The 21,594-nt window shown below is 34.8% G+C and overlaps 1 protein-coding gene across 4 annotated transcripts in view; it reads right to left on the bottom strand.

The window, feature by feature from the left end:
- Positions 1–21,157, bottom strand: part of LRGUK (leucine rich repeats and guanylate kinase domain containing) — a 107,736-nt gene extending 86,579 nt beyond the window's left edge. For 2 of the 4 annotated variants that reach the window (XM_074538666.1, XM_074538664.1), the window contains exons 1-7: positions 20,880–21,157; positions 18,976–19,113; positions 16,635–16,716; positions 14,805–14,905; positions 14,243–14,324; positions 10,834–10,958; positions 3,347–3,490 (exon numbers count right to left, since the gene is read on the bottom strand). In XM_074538666.1, coding sequence (XP_074394767.1) covers positions 3,347–3,490; positions 10,834–10,958; positions 14,243–14,324; positions 14,805–14,905; positions 16,635–16,716; positions 18,976–19,113; positions 20,880–21,059 — 852 coding nt within the window. In that variant the 5' untranslated portion in view covers positions 21,060–21,157. The remainder of the gene's footprint in view (positions 1–3,346; positions 3,491–10,833; positions 10,959–14,242; positions 14,325–14,804; positions 14,906–16,634; positions 16,717–18,975; positions 19,114–20,879) is intronic. The other 2 variants (XM_074538665.1, XM_074538667.1) reach the window with 2 other exon arrangements.
- Positions 21,158–21,594: the final 437 nt, after the last annotated feature.

The raw sequence follows: 21,594 nt of genomic DNA, 5'->3' as shown, positions 1-21,594 counted from the left end.
AACCAAGGACTTTGAAACCAAAATCCTGGGGTTTTTTAACCAAAAATCCCTTTTTAACTATGGATAACCAAGGACTTTTTAAACCAAAATCCTGGTCTTTTTTTAACCAAGGACTTTGAAACCAAAATCCTGGTCCTTTTTTAACCAAGGACTTTGAAATTAAAATATTTTTCCTTTTTTAACCAAAATCCTGGTCTTTTTTTAATCAAGGACTTTTTAAACCAAAATCCTGGTCCTTTTTTAACCAAAAATCCTTTTTTAACCATGGATAACCAAGGACTTTTTTAACCAAAATCCTGGTCCTTTTTTAACCAAGGATTTTTGAACTAAAATCCTGGTCCTTTTTTAACAAAAAATCCTTTTCTAACTAAGGATAACCAAGGACATTTTTAACCAAAATCCTGGTCTTTTTTTAACCAAGGACTTAGAAACCAAAATCCTGGTCCTTTTTCAACCAAAAATCCTTTTTTAACCATGGATAACAAAGGACTTTTTAAACCAAAATCCTGGTCCTTTTTTAACCAAAAATCGTTTTTTAACCACGGATAACCAAGGACTTTTTTAACCAAAATTCTGGTCTTTTTTTAACCAAGGACTTAGAAACCAAAATCCCGGTCCTTTTTTAACCAAGGATTTTTGAACTGAAATCCTGGTCCTTTTTTAACGAAAAATCCTTTTTTAACCATGGATAACCAAGGACATTTTTAACCAAAATCCTGGTCTTCTTTTAATCGAGTACTTTGAAACCAAAATCCTGGTCCTTTTTCAACCAAAAATCCTTTTCTAACTAAGGATAACCAAGGACTTTTTAAACCAAAATCCTTGTCCTTTTTTAACCAAGGATTTTTGAACTGAAATCCTGGTCCTTTTTTAACGAAAAATCCTTTTTTAACCATGGATAACCAAGGACATTTTAAACCAAAACCCTGGTCCTTTTTTAACCAAAAATCCTTTTTTAACCAAGGATAGCCAAGGACTTTTTAACCAAAATCCTGGTCCTTTTTTTAACCAAGGACTTAGAAACCAAAATCCTGGTCCCTTTTTAACAAAAAATCCTTTTTTAACCAAGGATAACCAAGGACTTTGAAACCAAAATCCTGGTCCTTTTTTAACCAAGGACTTTGAAACTAAAATATTTTTCCTTTTTTAACCAAAATCCTGGTCTTCTTTTAATCAAGGACTTTGAAACCAAAATCCTGGTCCTTTTTCAACCAAAAATCCTTTTCTAACTAAGGATAACCAAGGACTTAGAAACCAAAATCCTGGTCCTTTTTTAACCAAAAATCCTTTTTTAACCATGGATAACCAAGGACATTTTTAACCAAAATCCTGGTCCTTTTTAACCAAGGATTTTTAAACCAAAATCCTGGTCCTTTTTTAACCAAAAATCCTTTTTTAACCAAGAATAACAAAGGACTTTTTAAACCAAAATCCTGGTCCTTTTTTAACCACGGATAACCAAGGATTTTGAAACCAAAATCCTGGTCCTTTTTTAACCAAGGACTTTGAAACCAAAATCCTGGTCCTTTTTCAACCAAGGATTTTTGAACTGAAATCCTGGTCCTTTTTTAATGAAAAATCCTTTTTTAACCATGGATAACCAAGGACTTTTTAAACCAAAATCCTGGTCCTTTTTTAACCAAAAATCCTTTTTTAACCACGGATAACCAAGGACATTTTTAACGAAAATCCTGGTCCCTTTTTAACAAAAAATCCTTTTTTAACCACGGATAACCAAGGACATTTTTAACGAAAATCCTGGTCCCTTTTTAACAAAAAATCCTTTTTTAACCAAGGATAACCAAGGACTTTTTTAACCAGGTACATCCTACAGAACTTGGTTTAAAAAATCCTTGGTTATCCTTGGTTTAAAAAGTCCTTGGTTAAAAAAGGAGCAGGAATTTTGTCCTTGGATGTGTCCAGAGGGATAAATGAGGGAATCCAGAGGCTCCAGCCTGTTTGGGGTCTCAGCTGGGCACTCATTAATGAAATTAATCAAGATTTGTGTGGCCCAAACCAACCTGAAAGCCCAACTGAACCTAAAACCCCCAAATTCTCCATAATTTACACTCAATCCTTTTAAAGCCCCCAAAAACATAAACCTCAACCCCAGCCTGCTCTAAATTCGCTTTGAGATGTGAATAACCCCATTCAGAACAGTTTTGGTGAAGTTAAATGTGATTTAAGTGGATTTCTTAAATAAATCCCAGAATTCCAGCCATCAACAGCTGGAAAATCACGGAATGTTTACAAACCACACATTTGCAGCTGAACCTGTTGTGCCCATTTTGTAAAAAAATCAAGAATTTAAGATCATTCTGAGTGGTTGTGAGCTGATCTAACTCCTTGTTAATTAATTAATTCTCCTCTTTAAATTATCCTTCAGAAGGCAACATTAAAAAATAAAAAAGCTCAAAATAGCATCCAAAAAACTCAGTGAACAGTCTCAATGACATCACTCAGAGAGGCAAGTTTTGATGAGGTAAAATCAAGAGTTTTTCCTGCGCTGTAAAGAACAGTGGGAAATAAATGAGGCACTGGAAGTGGTGTTATTAATGTTAATTTAACAAGCACAGCATTAGAGAGTTTCCTGTCTGCCGCAATTGAGGCACCTTTAAATGTCAGGCAGAAAAAAAAAGAAAATTATTTAGGCACAGTGACTAGAATTAAATCCACTTGCAAGGAGAGAAAAATGACAGAAAATGTTCCGCCGCTGCTTTGTGTTTTTGTTTCCTTAGATTATCTTTTTTTTTCCCACGTCTTTGACGTCAAAGTGATTCATGAATTGATTTTTTTTTTCACTTAAGGATGCTGGAAGATCAATATCAAAATTATTGTGGATATTTGACTCGGCGTTTAAAATTCAAAAGAATGGATGGTGCCATTGTGTTTCCAGCACAGAAAATTGTGCTGCATGACAAAATCCACTTTTTAGGAGTTTTTTTTCTTTTTTTTTTTTGCAGTTCTGCTTGCAGGAAGTTTCCAGAAGAATCTGTGGTCATACAATTGGGCTGGGATGTATTAACAGCCCCCCCTGAGGCCTGGAAAATAAAGATATTTTGGAATAACTGAGGTGGAAAATCTGCAAACTCATCCCTGCCTGACCCAACCCTCAGTGTGTGACAGCACCAAAGTGGGACCTGAGTGAGGAGAAAGCCACCTCAGATATTAAATAAGTGCTGAGAGGACACCAGGAACCAACGTGGGAAACAGCAAAAATAAAATAATTCAGATTTTCTAACCGCTCCTTGCACTGCTGGAGGATTTTTGGAGCCCTTCAAGGAATTTGTTGTGGAAAAATGAAATTATTGGGTGCTGTTGGAAGGAGGTGAGCCCAGCCTGGTACCTGGTTGTCCTCCAGGTTGATCACCTCCAGCAGCTCGTGCTCCTCCAAGCCTTGCAGGCTGTTTATTTTGTTGTTGGACAGATTCACGCGCTGCAGCTTCTTCAAGCTCTTCAGCCCATCCACCTTCTCGATCTGGTTAAAGCTCTAAGAAAAAATGAAAGCAGAGAAATTGCAAATAAACCTCTGTGAGAAACAATGTTCCTGAGGGGGAAAAAAAAAAAAAGGAGTTATTTGTTGGATTTGAGGAGTTTTTGTCATGGAGAATTCTGTAAAAATAGGCTTTTATGCATTAGCCTCACACACATCCTGATGTGTTACATTTCTGCAGATACAACTCTATGGAAAACAAAATTTTTGAGGGAAAAAATGGGTTATTTGTGGGATTTGAGGAGTTTTTGCCGTGGAGAATCCTGTCACAAATAGGCCTTTATGCACTAGCCTCCTGATGTGTTATATTTCTGCAAATATACCTTTATAGAAAACAACTCCTTTTTTCCCTCAGGAATTTTGTTTTCCATAAAGGTACATCTGCAGAAATATAATACATCAGGATGTGCATGAGGCTAATGCAGAAAAGTCTATTTGTGACAGGATTCTCCATGAGAAAGGATCCTCAAATCCCACAAATAACATTCCTGAGGGGGAAAAAAACCAGTTATTTGTGGGATTTGAGGATCCATTCTCATGGAGAATCCTGTAAAAATAGGCTTTTATGCACTAGCCTCACACACATCCTGATGTGTTATATTTCTGCAGATATACCTGTATGGAAAACAACATTCGTGAGGGGAAAAAAAGAATTATTTGTTGGATTTGAGGATTCTTTCTCATGGAGAATTCTGTCACAAACAGGCATTTCTGCATTAGCCTCATGCACATCCTGATGTGTTTCATTTCTGCTGATAAACCTCTATAGAAAACAACTCCTTTTTTCCCTCAGGAATTTTGTTTTCCATAAAGGTACATCTGCAGAAATATAATACATCAGGATGTGCATGAGGCTAATGCAGAAAAGTCTATTTGTGACAGGATTCTCCATGAGAAAGGATCCTCAAAGCCCACAAATAATATTCCAAAAGGAAAAAAAGAGAGTTATTAGTTGGATTTGAGGAGTTTTTGTCATGGAGAATCCTGTAAAAATAGGCTTTTATGCACTAGCCTCACGCACATCCTGATGTGTTATAATTCTGCAGATATACCTGTATGGAAAACAACATTCGTGAGGGAAAAAAAGAATTATTTGTTGGATTTGAGGACTTTTTGTCATGGAGAATCCTGTAAAATATAGGCCTTAATGTACAGGCCTCATGCACATCCTGATATATTTCAGCTGATAAACCTCTATGGAAAACAACGTTTCTGAAGGAAAAAAAAAGAGTTATTTGTTGGATTTGAGGACTTTTTGTCATGGAGAATCCTGTAAAATATAGGCCTTAATGTACAGGCCTCATGCACATCCTGATATATTTCAGCTGATAAACCTCTATGGAAAACAACATTCCTGAGGGAAAACTGAGTTATTTTCCATAGAGCTTTATAGCAGAATTTAACACATCAGGGTGTGCATGAGGTTAATGCAGAAAGGCCTGTTTGTGACAGGATTCTCCATGAGAAAGAATCCTCAAATCCAACAAATAACTGGGTTTTTTTCCCCCTCAGGAATATTATTTGTGGGATTTGAGGATCCTTTCTCATGGAGAATCCTGTCACAAACAGGCCTTAATGCATTAGCCTCATGCACACCCTGATGTGTTTAATTTCTGCTAACACACTTCTATGGAAAACAATATTTGTGAGGCAAAAAAAAAATTATTTGTTGGATTTGAGGAGTTTTTGTCATGGAGATTCCTGTAAAATATAGGATTAATGCATTAGCCTCATGCCCATCCTGATGTGTCACATTTCTGCAGATATACCTGTATGGAAAACAACATTCCTGAGGGAAAAAGGGAGTTATTTGTTGGATTTGAGGAGTTTTTGTCATGGAGATTCCTGTAAAATATAGGATTAATGCATTGGCCTCATGCCCATCCTGATGTGCCACATTTCTGCAGATATACCTGTATGGAAAACAACATTCCTGAGGGAAAAAGGGAGTTATTTGTAGGATTTGAGGAATTTTTGTTGTGGAAAATCCTGTCAAAAATAGGCCTTTATACATTAGCCTCATGCACATCCTGATGTGTTATATTTCAGCTGATAAACCTCTATGGAAAACAACATTCCTAAAGGAAAAAAGAAAGTTATTTCTTGGATTTGAGGATCCTTTCTCATGGAGAATCCTGTCACAAATAGGCATTTCTGCATTAGCCCCATGCACATCCTGATGTGTTATAATTCTGCAGATATACCTGTATGGAAAACAACATTCGTGAGGGAAAAAAAGAATTATTTGTTGGATTTGAGGACTTTTTGTCATGGAGAATCCTGTAAAATATAGGTCTTAATGTACTGGCCTCATGCACATCCTGATATATTTCTGCTGATAAACCTCTATGGAAAACAACATTCCTGAGGGAAAACTGAGTTATTTTCCATAGAGGTTTATAGCAGAATTTAACACATCAGGGTGTGCATGAGGTTAATGCAGAAATGCCTGTTTGTGACAGGATTCTCCATGAGAAAGAATCCTCAAATCCAACAAATAACTGGGTTTTTTTCCCCCTCAGGAATATTATTTGTGGGATTTGAGGATCCTTTCTCATGGAGAATCCTGTCACAAACAGGCCTTAAGGCATTAGCCTCATGCTCATCCTGATGTGTTATATTTCTGCTAACACGCTTCTATGGAAAACAATTATTTGTGAGGCAAAAAAAAATTATTTGTTGGATTTGAGGAGTTTTTGTCATGGAGATTCCTGTAAAATATAGGATTAATGCACTGGCCTCATGCCCATCCTGATGTGTCACATTTCTGCAAGTATACCTGTATGGAAAACAACATTCCTGAGGGAAAAACGGAGTTATTTGTTGGATTTGAGGATTTTTTGTTGTGGAAAATCCTGTCAAAAATAGGCCTTTATACATTAGCCCCATGCACATCCTGATGTGTTATATTTCAGCTGATAAACCTCTATGGAAAATAACATTCCTAAAGGAAAAAAAAGAGAGTTATTTGTTGGATTTGAGGATTCTTTCTCATGGAGAATCCTGTCACCAACAGGCATTTCTGCATTAGCCTCATGCACATCCTGCTGTGTTATATTTCAGCTGACAAACCTCTATGGAAAACAACATTTCTGAAGGAAAAAAAAGAGAGTTATTTGTTGGATTTGAGGAGTTTTTGTCGTGGAGAATCCTGTCACCAACAGGCCTTTCTGCATTTGCCTCATGCCCATCCTGATGTGTCACATTTCTCCTCATGGAAAAAGGAATCACCTCTCTCCTGATTAGCTTATCTCCAACTCACCTTGAAGAGACAACAGCAATAAAAAAAGCTCTAACATTTTTAAAAAACTGATGTTGACCCAAGAACACTCCTGTCACCATCCAGCTCAAAATTTAGAACACAGAGATGCATGGAAAATTACGGAATATATCTACATAAATACATTGAATTTCCCTCTGTAATCATGGCTCCATTTACACTTGTGATTACAGAATAAATAATGAAAAAATTAAGGTGGGATAGAGAGGAGAGAGGCTGAGGGTTGGGAATGTTCCCCTGGAGCAGGGAGGGATCCAGGGAGAGCTGCCAGCACAGGGCAGGGCCTGCAGGGGCTCCAGGAGAGCTGCAGAGGGACTGGGGACAAGGCCTGCAGGGACAGCACCCAGGGAATGGCTCCCAGTGCCAGAGGGCAGCCATGGGTGGCATCTTGGCAATGAGCAATTCCTGCCTGGGCTGGCATTGCCAGAGCAGCTGGGGCTGCCCCTGATCCCTGCAGTGCCCAAGGCCAGGCTGGAGCAGCCTGGGATGGTGGGCTTGGAATGGGATGGGCTTGAAGGGCCCTTCCCACCCAAACCATTCTGGCATTTGGGACACTCAGAATCCATCCCCAGGGGTTTTTATGGAAGTTGGGGATGGCAAAGGGAAGGGAGACCCTTCCTGGAGTGCTGAGATTGCCAGTGAAGCCCCCAGAGCCCAAAATCCCTTCCTGGAGAGGAGTCGGGGTGGGGATGGATCCAATGCCAGGCTGGGAGAGCTGGGAATGGAGGGAATTCCCTGGAGAGGGAGCCTGGGCTGGGATTTTGGGAAGGGATTCCCAGAGCAGCTGGGGCTGCCCCTGATCCCTGCAGTGCCCAAGGTTGGACACTGGGGCTGGAGCAGCCTGGGATGGTGGGAGCTGTCCCTGCCATGGCTGGGGTGGCACTGGGTGACCTTGAAGGTCCCTTCCCACCCAAAGCATTCCATGATTCCATAATTCCCTGATTTGATACCAAAATCTCTCTGGAATACATAAATCCATATTAATCCACACCAAGTGAAGGCTCCATTCACTACCAGTGACAGCACAGAAAATGTTTAAAAAAATAACAATTAAAGAAAACCTCAATTTTCCTGTCAAATCTTCCAGACTTTCCCACACAAAATGCCCCAAATTTTTGAGAACCAACCCTCAGAGTTTTTTCAAACAAGGCCCTGATTTCTCACCGGCCTCCAGATGGTTCCATTCCTCAGGGCCTCACAAACCAGAGACTCATTGGTGCCCAAACTCCAAGCAGGGACAACAATTCCCTGTCCCACACATCCCCAGGAATCTCCACAGGATTCCTCCTCCATCACCTTGCAAATTTTATTTTTCAGCCTCACCTTGTGCTGAAAGCTTGCAAGCCTCATCTCCTATTAATAAATATTTAGGAACTGTAGAAATAAATAAGCCAGCTGACTCTAATGTTAATCCAGTTGTCTGTCCTTGACATTTTTCCTGACTTTTAAATGTTTAATTAGGTTATTAATAGCACGGAGGCTTCGTTAGCCCTCTGGTTAATCAGGTACAGCTCGGAGCTGGAATTGCAAAATGCTGGGCCAGAGGTGCACAGAAAATTCTGGGAACAAAAGGGATTTGGGGATGGATCCTTTAAAAAATAGAAAATTCCTAAGGGTCCAGTTCATTAGAGCTGTGCTTCTTATTTTATTTTTTTTTCCTTTGCAAACATGAGTGGAATTTCTTATTTAATTTTTTTTTGCTTTGCAAACATGAGTGGAATAACGAGGGTTTTGGGCAAAGGAGAATTTACAGGTTTTGAAGTGTTCCTCCCAAACTCCAGAACTTTGTGCTCCTTTCAAACTTTAAAAAAAAAAAACTCATGGGGAGAGAAAGCTGAGAAGAAAGAAAGAAGAAGAAAAGAAAGAAGAAGGAAAGAAAGAAGAAGGAAAGAAGAAGAAAAGGGGAAGAAAAGAAGAAGGAAAGAAGAAGGAAAGAAGAAGGAAAGAAGAAGGAAAGAAGAAGGAAAGAAGAAGGAAAGAAGAAGGAAAAAAGAAGGAAAGAAGAAGGAAAGAAGAAGGAAAGAAGAAGGAAAGAAGAAGGAAAGAAGAAGCAAAAAAGAAGGAAAAAAGAAGGGAAAAAGAAGGGAAAAAGAAGGGAAAAAGAAGGGAAAAAGAAGGGAAAAAGAAGGGAAAAAGAAGGGAAAGAGAAGGAAAAGAGAAGGAAAAGAGAAGGAAAAGGGAAGGAAAAGGGAAGGAAAAGGGAAGGAAAGGAAGAAGAAAAGGAAGAAGAAAGAAGAAAAAGAAAGAAGAAAAATAAGGGAGAAAGAACAAAGAAAGAAGGAGAAAGAAGGATAATAATAATAATAATAATAATAATAATAATAATAATAATAATAATAACAATAATAGTAGCAACTGCATTTTATTCTAATTAATTCTAATTTTTAAAGAAAATGCTCAGCTAAAATCTCTTTCCATCACCAATTAACAAAGACAAGCAGTGTTATCAATAGTGATATCAGCCCCTCCAAACCCCAAACGAGGAACACGCTCACATTTAATGAGATTTCATTTTGGCCAGAGCAGATTCCCAAGGGAATTCCTGGTGGGCTTTTAAACAAAGCAGGAATTCAGGGCACACAGTGAAGGAGGGATTGGCTGTGGCTCAAATTTGGAGGAAAAAGCATCAAAGTATTTTAAAAAAAGCTCCTCACACTGCTAGAGCTCCTTTCAGAACATTTCCATGGCATTTGGCCAATCTGAGTTGATATTCCCCACTAAAAATGAGACCAAATTCCAATTTATTGCCACGGAGAGCTCCTGGAGGTATCCTAGATGTGAAATGTAATTTTATTAACGTTATTTGAATGTATTATTCAAAACATGCTAGATGTGAACACCTTCCCTGAACACTGCCAAGGGCCAATCTGAGCTGGTATTTTCTACATCCAATTTTACAGAATAGAAGAAAAACCTTTAAATTTTTAAAAGGATTGGAAAAAGAATATTTCTATTCTTGATAAGGGATTCATAAATGTCACTTCAAATATTTATGTGGGTGCTTAAAACTAATGTAGCCAATAGGAGCTCAGTAAAGGTTTTTTGGGATTTATTTTTGATGTTCCATAAAATATTTTTCACTTCTTATTACAAAGTAAAAGCTGTTTAAAAGCAGCCTGGTGCTTTTGGTGCCACTGGATTGCGTTAAAAATAGGTTTGGGTTGCGTTTCTGTGCAACATTTGTATTATTAAATTTGAAAATTTATAGTATTTGTATTATTAATTTTGAAAGTGTATAGTATTGTAGATATTTCTTATAATTTGTTATGTAATTATCTTCATATTGATTATATTTATAAGAAATTATTATATAATAATAGAAACATATAATACATATATATTATATATATTAGACAATATATTATATATATGTGTTATAAAAATATTTTATTTACAAAATATATAGCATATAATATATATAATATTTATCATATATATGGCATTATATAATATATAATATATAATATATATAAATACAATATATAAAATATAATATAACATCATAGTATATTATATAATTATACTAGATTATATAATTATACTATATTGTATAATATAACGTTACACTATATTACATATTATACTACACTACATTACATATTACATTATATTATATTGCATTATATATTATATATTATATATTATATATTATATATTATATATTATATATTATATAATATAACATCATAGTATATTATATAATTATACTAGATTATATAATTATACTATATTGTATAATATAACATTACATTATATTACATATTATATTATATTGCACTACATTACATAATACAAATATTATATTATATGACTATTTATATTATATTATGTTATATGACATTCTATTCTATTCTATTCTATTCTATGACATTCTACGACATTCTATGACATTCTATGACATTCTATGACATTATATAGTATATAGTACCAAATAATATATAATGCAAAAAAAAAAAATTTATTATCTTCATGTTTACAATATTCTATTTATCATTTCCATCCCGCTATTGCTCTCTGGGTAAGAGCCAGGCAGGAAAAGCTGAGGATGAATTTTCCTTACCAGGTCGAGGAGCCGGACGGGGAGGTTGTGCAGGCCCCGCACGGCCGCGAGCCGGTTGTGCGACAGCCCCAGCTGGGTCAGGCTGTGACAGCGCTCCAGCCCTCGGATCTCCTCGATCTCATTGTCTGCGCTCGGCTCTCAGGAGAAAAACATCAGCTGAACACAAACCCCGAGCGCTAATGAGGGGCTAATTAACAAATTGGGGTTTATGGGCTGGGGAGCTGGACATGAGCTGAACACAAACCCCAAGCGCTAATGAGGGGATCAATTAACAAATTGGGTTTATGGGCTGGGGAGCTGGACATCAGCTGAACACAAACCCCGAGCGCTAATGAGGGGATAATTAACAAATTGGGGTTATGGGCTGGGGAGCTGGACATGAGCTGAACACAAACCCCGAGCGCTAATGAGGGGCTAATTAACAAATTGGGGTTAGCTATAGGTTATAGCTATAACTCATTAGCTATAGGTTGCTATAGGTTTCTGGAGGATGCACATCCCTCAGTATAGTCAGATTGTGAGACCCCTTTATTTGGTTACCCTAAGCTCATTGGGACATCAGCTGAACACAGACCCCAAGCGCTAATGAGGGGCTAATTAACAAATTGGGGTTTATGGGCTGGGGAGCTGGACATCAGCTGAACACAAACCCTGAGCGCTAATGAGGTGTGGTAAATAGGTATGATTCGTGCTGATAAAAATTGAAACAGTAATCAATATTGATACAGTAATTAATATTTGAGAATAATAAAATAGTTAATAGTAAAAAGTTGTAATGCCAAAGAGGAGAGGGAAAGGAGGGGCTCCACCCACTCCCCTTCCCAGCAGATGTTCTCAAGGAGCACAGGAAAGAAGCTGAAGATACAGTTGCTAAAAATGACCAAGAACCTGGTTGGGTCCAAGAAAATGCTAATTATAAGGGACTTATTGCTTTGATATGCAGATGCAGTGATACGTTAGTCTTGGCTTACACTGTACTGGCTTGGTGCACATGGGTAACCCAAAGGGGAATTAAAGGCCAACGAGGAAGAGGAGAGGTCTTCATCCAAAATGACCCCCAAAGACCAAACCCAGTGGTGGCGCATGTGGGGTAAAGGTGGTGATGAGGGCGGAGACAGAAAAGTGAGGAACTGAAAATGGGAGGAGATGGCACTGACACATGGCATGTAAGGGGTGACTGTCACTGGGCAGGCTGGTACGGGAAGTGGCAAGGGTCAAGAACCCTGCCCTCCGTACCCCGCGGTTGTTTTTGCTTATGTGCTGTTATTGGAACCAAATTATCCCTGATTTATATATATATATATTTAATTATTTCATTAAATTGTTGCTACCTTAAATATTGTTTGGTTCTTTTTAATGATGGGATAATTGGGCAAACATAAAAGGTCCAAGAAAATGCTAATTATAAAGGATATTATTGCCTTGATATGCAGATGCAGTGATACGTTAGCCTTGGCTTACACTGTACTGGCTTGGTGTGCATGGGTAACCCAAAGGTGAATTAAAGGACAACGAGGAAGAGGAGAGGTCTTCATCCAAAACGACCCCCAAAGACCAAACCCAGTGGTGGCACATGCATGGTAAAGGTGGTGATGAGGGCAGAGACAGAAAAGTGATGAACCGAAAATGGGAGGAGATGGCACTGACACATGGCATGTAAGGGGTGACTGTCACTGGGCAGGCTGGTACGGGAAGTGGCAAGGGTCAAGAACCCTGCCCTCCGTACCCTGCGGTTGGTTTTGCTTATGCGCTGTTATTGGAACCAAATTATCCCTGATTTATATATTTTCTAAACTATTCAATTAAAATTGTTGCTACCTTAAATATTGTTTGTTTTTTTTTTTTTGATGGGATAATTGGGCAAACATAACATGGTGATCAATTAACAAATTGGGGTTATGGGCTGGGGAGCTGGAAAGGATTTATCCTGAAGGGCTTTAAATCCCACTGATCCTACAGAAATTATTCCAGTTATAATTTTATGGGGTTATTTTAGTTTAAGTTATACCTGTTGTGTCCTGGCTATCTGTCCTGAGAGGAGAAAGTGGATTTTCAATGAACATCACAGTTATAAACAGCAGCACAAGGAATTAGAATTCCTCTCAGGGAAATTCGGCATGAACAGAACTCCTCAAATTCCCTAAACAAAGAACTTTGGACAACAAATCCAGCTCCAATTCCTCCCTGAAATGGCTGAAGTGAGAGGAATCTGCCCAAAATCAGGTAAAACTCTGGGACTCTTTGGTGACTGGAATTAATCAGAAGTTTGAATAAAGCAAAATTAAAGTTTAAGCCACAATGTGAGGCAGCAAATTGCTCAGCACTGAACAATAATAAATTCAATTTTTGCCTTTTCGTGACTCACTAGAAAGCTTTGTCGCTTATTTTGGGCCAAGTTTTGCCTCTCTCTGGTTGGACAATTCCTCCCTTTGGAAAGCTCTCAGGTGTGCACAAAAAAAAGGAGAAAATTACCTGAAAATGTGCATCAAAATTCACCAAAATGGTGAGGAAGGTGAGTCTGTCACTGGGAAATGTTTCTGCTTCTGCAGGAGATTTCAGAGGGGATTAAAATCTGATTAACAATCAGATTAAAAATCAATTTATCAGCTGAACAATCTGATTAAAAAATCTGATTGCTCTGCCAGGTGAGGAGAGTTTGAGGCAGATTGGGGCCACTGAATTTTGAATTTCCAATCCTGCCATCATTTTCCTCTTTTTTAGGGGTTTCTCTTGTGTATATAAAAACATTTTTATCCCCATTTCACCAAATGAAGAAATCTGAGGCCGCATGAAAAAAATCCACAATATCAAAACCTACAGATCAGCTCCCCAAAACAAATCTTTCATTTTATATATTTCTTTATATTTTCTCCCCTTTTTCATTTTGCTGCATGATGGAAAATTAGGATTGTAAAAGAAAAGTGGTTTGGTGCCATTTTGTGACAGGATTTGTGTCACCTGCAGGCTTTGTAGAGTGGGAAGAACACAAATAAATAATAATTTTTTACAATAAAAAACTATTTTAATAAATCATATAATATGCTATATATATATAATACATACTATATTTATTATACATATTTCTTTTAGATAGATTTATTTTTAATATATATTATTTAAATTTTATCTTTAAATAATATATAATATATAATATATAATATATAATATATATGATTATATTACATATAGTATAATTATATGATATATAGTCATATAGTATATGTTATATTTTAACACCATCAATGCTGAAGTAAATGAAGCTCAGTCTCAGCACCAGAATTACAATTTTATCTCAATTCTAAGGACAAACTGACATGAAGGGGAAAATACAAAGAAAAGTGGTATTTATGTGAAAAAATAGCAAAAAAAAATATCAATTTTTCTCCCATTTAAGATCCCCAAAGGATACAATCCAGCAGGAGCTTGGTAAGTGAGTGGTATTCTGATAAATCTGTCATTTTTGGGATTTGATTGTGTGAAAAATCTACTTCCTAAAGGAAAAAAAAAACCAAAAAAAAAGAGAGAGGAATTTGGGGTTATTTCTTCAGCATTTACTCTGGCTGGGAGTTTGTTCCACTCTCCCACCACATGCAGGAGTTCGGTGTGGAAGAAAATATAAATATAAATATAAATATAAATATAAATATAAATATAAATATAAATATAAATATAAAGTAGAAATATCAATATCAATATAGTTTATAAATATAAATATGAGTATAAGTATAAATATAAATAAAAATATAAATATAAATATAATTATAAATATAATTATAAATATAAATATAAATATAAATCAGACACAAAGATTTGGGAAAGGAAGATGGAAAAGGAAAATGTGAATTGAGGTAAGAAAGAAGAATAAAAAACGAATAAAATTTGACTTGCTCAAATACATCTAACTTTGATTCAGAAAAATGGTATTGAACTTAAAACTTTAATTTTTTTATTTAATTTTTTTTCAGACTTACCCTGAGGTTTTTGGGGGCTTTAAAATTGAAATACGTGGTCAGTTCATTATTGGAAGCATTCAGCTCTACTAAATAAGGCATGTGGCTGACACAGGAAAGATCTAGAAAAGAAATAAAATGTCAAATGCTGGGCCTGAATGCAAAGATCATCCCAGCAAAATGTGATAATTACATCCTGCAGCAATTAAGAGTTAATTTGGAGCTGCACGTGCAGAAAGTGATGCCTAAATGCAGAAATCAGAGATATTAACACCTTCTCCTAGAGGGGAAAAAAACCGGTGTATAAACCATAAAGAATAAATATCGAAGTTAGACATTTAATTTTCATTATGCTAGCTGACTTGCCTGGAAGTAAGAATTTATTTTTATATTTTTAGATATTGTTATGATAATATAATATAATATAATATAATATAATATAATATAATATAATATAATATAATATAATATAATATAATATAATATAATATAATATAATATAATATAACATAACATAATATAACATAATATAACATAATATAACATAACATGGTATAACATGGTATAACATAATGTAATATAAATATAACATAGTATAATGTAACAATGTAATGTATTATATTACATTATATTATATTACATTAATACAATGTAATTATGTATTAATATATGTAATTAGACATTATATATTATATAAAATATCTTTTAAAATATCTAATTATATATATTATATAATTATATATAATTTAATTATATAATCTATATAATTAGATAAAATTTTATATATATACAATGTAATGCAATGTATATATATATACACATATATAAAATGTATATATAATACATAATTTTATATGTATATACATATACATATAAAATTATCTAATTATATATGTATATATATGTATGTGTATATATATACATATACATATATATATGGATGTATGTATATATATGTATATATAATAGATAATTTTATATGTGTATATATATACATATAAAATTATCTAATTATATATATTATGTAATTAGATATAATTTAATTATATAATATATATAGATACTTTTATATAATGCAATGCAATGCAATGTAATGTAATGCAATGTAATGAAATGCAATGTAATGAAATGCAATGCAATGCTATGTAATGCAATGCAATGTAATGCAATGCAATGCAATGTAATGCAATGTAATGTAATGTAATGCAATGCAATGTCATGCAATGCAATGCAATGTAATGCAATGCAATGTAATGCAATGCAATGTAATGTAATGCAATGCAATGTAATGTAATGCAATGCAATGCAATGCTATGTAATGCAATGCAATGTAATGCAATGCAATGTAATGTAATGCAATGCAATGTAATGTAATGTAATGTAATGCAATGCAATGCAATGTAATGCAATGGAATGCAATGTAATGTAATGCAATGCAATGCAATGTAATGCAATGCAATGCAATGTAATGCAATGCAATGTAATGTAATGCAATGCAATGCAATGTAATGCAATGCAATAATAAATGAGATTTCTAAGAACATGGAGTCGGATTCATCATTCCTGCCTGAAATGGGGGACCCCAAAAATGCCAGACCCCTTCACCTTGATGTCTGCTGGGGTGATAAACTGAGAATTTGAGCTCCATGTGCTGCTCTTAATGGCCTGAGGAGGTTTTGGGATTTTGGAGGAGGTTTTGGGATTTTGGAGGAGCTCAAGCCTGGCTCTGTGCAATGTTTGTCACCATTCAATGTCAGCCAGGCTTGGTGACACCAAACCTCCGTGCTCCACTGAATTTCTCATCTGCAGCAGCTTCACCAGGCAGCAATTTGTGCTTTATTTACTCCATACCATTAATTTTATTGGAGGAAAGCTCCATTTTCTGCAGGTGAACGTATCCAGAGAGAATGCTGACGTCCCTCAGCCCACGACCCTGGAAAAAGGAAAGGATTTTAATCACAATTTTAATAACTGGTTAATAACTCTGCCCACCCAAAGCCCCTCCAGCCGCAGCAGGACAAGGTGACTTTACAAAAAGTGATGGTGGAGCAGCCAGAAATGGAGAAAATGCCAAAAAAAACGACTTTAAAGCAACACAACCACTTCAACTTCCTGAATGCAGCATTCCTGGGGATTTACACATTCCTCTACTTTTTTTTCCTCCAGCTGACTGAAGAAGGAAGATACATTTTTCACATCTAATGACTGGATAAGGAAAAAAAATCATAAAATAATAATAATAAAAATATTACAATATAATATCAACATAGTAATATATTATTATATATAATGTACAATACATAATATTATATAAAATAATATAAATGTAATGAATATTATAATATAATATAATATAAATATAATTATATTATAGAAATAGAAATATAATTAAATAATAATAATTTTAAAATCTCAGTGCTGATGCTAATACATGAAAAAAAACCCTAACAAATCTCCACTCTGGCAGTCAGCAGGAGCCACTGTGAATCTTAGCAAAAACCCAATTTTTATAACCATTTTATTGTCATTAACTTGAAACAGGCAGTGACCAAAATCTGCCTCTGGACATCTTGTTTTTTAACAAGGATTTTTTTCCCAGCTATTTGATGTAGAAAAAAAGGCAAGTAATATAATATATATAATATTATATGTAATAATAATATATACATATCTATATTCTATATATAATTTATTTTTATATTTTTATACATATTCCTATATATCATATTATATAGAATATACATGTCTATTTTTAGATATAATTTTTATCATTTTATATCTATTATATATAACATTATATAAAATACATATTTATATTTTATACATAATTGATTTTTATATTTTATATCTATTTTATACATAATATTATATAAAATATATATTTATCTTTTTATAGATAATTGATTTTTATATGTTTATATCTATTATATGTACAATACTATATGACATCTATATTTATATTTTAATATGGAATTTCTTGTTATATTTTTTATCTATTATATATATAATATTATATGAAAACTATATATTTATTTCATACATAATTGATGTTTTATATTTTTATACTATTGTATATATTTATATTTTTAGATATAATTTATTTTTATAGTGTTATATCTATTATATATAATATTATATAAAATATATTTATATTTTATACATAATGGATTTTTATATTTTATATCTATTCTATACATAATATTATATAAAATATATCTTTATATTTTATACATAATTGATTTTTATTTTTCTATTTTATATATAATATTATATAAAATATATATTTATCTTTTTATAGATAATTGATTTTTATATGTTTATAACTATTGTATATATTTATATTTTTAGATATAATTTATTTTATAGTGTTATATCTATTATATATAATATTATATAAAATATATATACATTTTATACATAATTGATTTTTATATTTTATATCTATTTTATACATAATATCATATAAAATATGTATTTATCTTTTTATAGATAATTGATTTTTATATGTTTATATCTATTATATGTATAATATTATATGAAATCTATATATTTATTTCATACATAACTGATTTTTATATTTTATATCTATTGTATATATTTATATTTTTAGATATAAATTACTTTTATAGTGTTATATCTATTATATCTAATATTATATAAAATATATTTATATTTTATACATAATTCATTTTTATATTATTTTATATATATTATATTATATTTATATTTTATTATCATTATAGATATTTATTTTATATCTATTTTATACATAGTATTATATAAAATATATATTTATCTTTTTATAGATAATTGATTTTTATATGTTTATATCTATTATATGTACAATACTATATGAAATCTATATTTATATTTTAATATATAATTGATTTTTATATTTCTATATATAATAAATATATAATATTATCTGAAATCTATATTTATATTTCATATATAATTGATGTTTTATATTTTTATACTATTGTCTAAATTATATTATATTATATCATTATATTACATTATATCACATTAGATTACATTAGATTACATTAGATTACATTAGATTTACATTAATATATTATATATACACTAATATTTTATATATAATTGATTTTTTTATATTCTAATATTTAAAAAATATTTTAATATATTATTTTTATACCCAAAAAAAGGGAATATGAGTGCAGAAAAGCACCTGAAGGTGATGTTTTTGGCTGGTACTCACGGGCAGTGACAGGTGCAGATAAACGTACTCAGTGCCGGGGGCGGAGCGGCCGAAGGTTTGCAGCCCCTCAGCGGCCGTGGCTTCATCCAACACCTCCTGCGAGCGACCCTAAAAACACCAGGAAAAAGGGAAAAAAAATGAATTTAGGGGAGGTTTATGAGGGGAAAATCCCACTGGGAGAACCCAGAGGCTGCCGGGGTTCAGGTGGGAACAGGGTTGATAAAAATCCTCTGTCGCTGGGATGTTTTAGCAAAAATTCCTTTTGCCAGGGTTTTTTTCTCCTGAGAAGTTGGGAAGGTTCAGTTTCTCCATGTTTTGTTACTTTGGAATGTGATTTGGAGAATTGTTTATCCGGGGTGTGAATTGTTTTTAATTAATGACCAATCACAGCCCAGCTGTGTCAGACTCTCTGATCAGTCACAAGATTTTATTATTCATTCTTTGCTAGCCTTCTGACAAAATCCTTCCTCTATAGTTTAGTATAGTTTTAGTCTATCATTTTCTTTTCACATAATTGTATCATAAAATAATAAATCAGCCTTCTGAGAACATGGAGCCAAGACTCTCATCTCTTCCCTTGTCTGTTTTCATTGTCCTATTTTCTGGAAAAATCCTTTTTGCCCAGGATTCTTCTCCTGAGAGGCCTCAGAGAAAAAGGAAAACAATATTATCTCATTTGCTTCTCCTGTGTTTGGCTGCTTTGGGATGTGGTTGGAGATTGTTTATCCAACTGGTGATTGTTTGATTTTTTCGTGTGAATTGTTTTAATTAATGGCCAATTATGGTGAGGCTGTGTGGGTCTCTGAGGAGTCAGTCACGAGTTTTCATTATTATCTTTTTAGCCTTCTGTCTGTATCCTTTCTGTATTCTTTAGTATAGTTTTCATATATCATTTTCTTTTAACATAATTGTGTCATAAAATAATAAATCAGCCTTCTGAGAACATGGAGTCAGATTCTCATCACTTCCCTCATCTGTGTCACATTCATATTTTCTGGAAAAATCTGTTTGCTCAGGAATCTTCTCCTGGGAAGCTGAGAAGCCTCAGAGAAAAAGGAAAACAATATTATCTCATTTGCTGTGTTTGGCTGCTTTGGAATGTGGTTGGAGATTGTTGGATATTTTGGAGAAATAAAATTGTGAAAGATGGGACCCACCAGGGGTAATTTTAGATGATTGGCTTTTAGGCATTTACAGCATGGTGTGGCTAAAGCTGACAGACCAATAAACTCTTTTAATGTAATTAAGAAATAATTGGCTTCTGATTGTGATGGTGTGAATTATAACACCTGTATTGCCTCATCCTTCACATGAGACTGAAAATGGAATAAAAGTTTTTAAAACACCTCTCAGTTACCCCATCTCTGAGTCAGAAAAGAACTTAATCCAACTGAGACCAAGATATATAATAATTTCATTATAGCACCTACGTGTTATAGCAAGGGAGAGCACAGATTAATTTCCAAAATACGAGGTGATATTTTGTGGTGTTGGGATTTAAGGCCGGGCAGGGCAGGGCGAGAAAATTCCCACGTGTCCATGGGGTTTATTGAAGCTCAGGCCGGGAATTTAAGCAGGGAATTTGGTTAATTTAGCCATACATGTGTCAGTTTATCCTTAATTTTATATGGCCAGGAGCACTTGGCAGTGCTGGGTCAATGGCTGGAATTGACAATTTTCAAAGTTTTTTTTTTTTTTTTCTGAGACAGAGAGGGACGATCCAGGAGGACCCCGGACACCACGGCGACGGGAGGGACCCCAAAAAAAGCAGAAATTAGAGATGCCGCCGTTCTTCCCCCAAAATCCACACGGAGGAGGGAAAGAGCAGCTCCCTCCCATGCCCGCACCCCTCCCCACACAGCCCTGGGCCGAACCTCTGAGCGCTCCGAGTCTTCCTCCTCGCCCTCCTCCTCCTGCTCATCCTCGCCGTCAGGCGCGCCGGGCCGGGGCTTCTCCTGGAGCAACCCCTCAGCGAGCGCCTGCGGCGGCTCCTCAGGAGGGGGAAGCGGCTCCCCGGGGCTGCTTTCTGTGCCGTTCTCCTCGCCGCCCGCCATGAGCTGTGATAAGGAGAGAGGGGACGGAGGAAACTCCGCTATCGGGGCAGTTCCCGCTCAGGCTAGGCCGCCGCCATTTGTTTACGCGTTGCTATGGAAACGGGAAGCGCCGGTGATCGGCTCCAACCGCCCCGCCAGCCAATAGGAACGCAGAGCGCGCAGCGGGGCAGCATGGGAGTTGTAGTTCGCCTCCCTGAGGGAGCCCTTAGCCTCGCTCCCGCCTCGAGGCGCACAACAAAATTATAAACGTTATTGTGAAAAATGCCTATTTTATTACTGGCTTTTCGCAAATATTAAAATGAATATTATATGTGTTGTGTTAGAAAGTGATGCTGTGTTAATTTTCTTAAGTAGCGTGTTAAATATAGTTTTAGGTTATAACAAAATGTTAAAATAGAAACTATGCTATGTAAGATACTTTTTTTTTTCCTAAAGAAGGGACTCGCAGCGAGATAGCAGCCACAGGACACCTGAATCTTTCAGAAAAAGAGAATTTATTGCCCCATTATCAGGAGAAATGAACTTATTCCTGCCT

This window comes from Zonotrichia albicollis, chromosome 4 (assembly GCF_047830755.1).
Source record: "Zonotrichia albicollis isolate bZonAlb1 chromosome 4, bZonAlb1.hap1, whole genome shotgun sequence".
Lineage (NCBI taxonomy): Eukaryota > Metazoa > Chordata > Aves > Passeriformes > Passerellidae > Zonotrichia > Zonotrichia albicollis.
The sequence above is the reverse complement of the archived record's forward strand: the minus strand, read 5'-3'. Positions and strand labels throughout refer to the sequence as shown.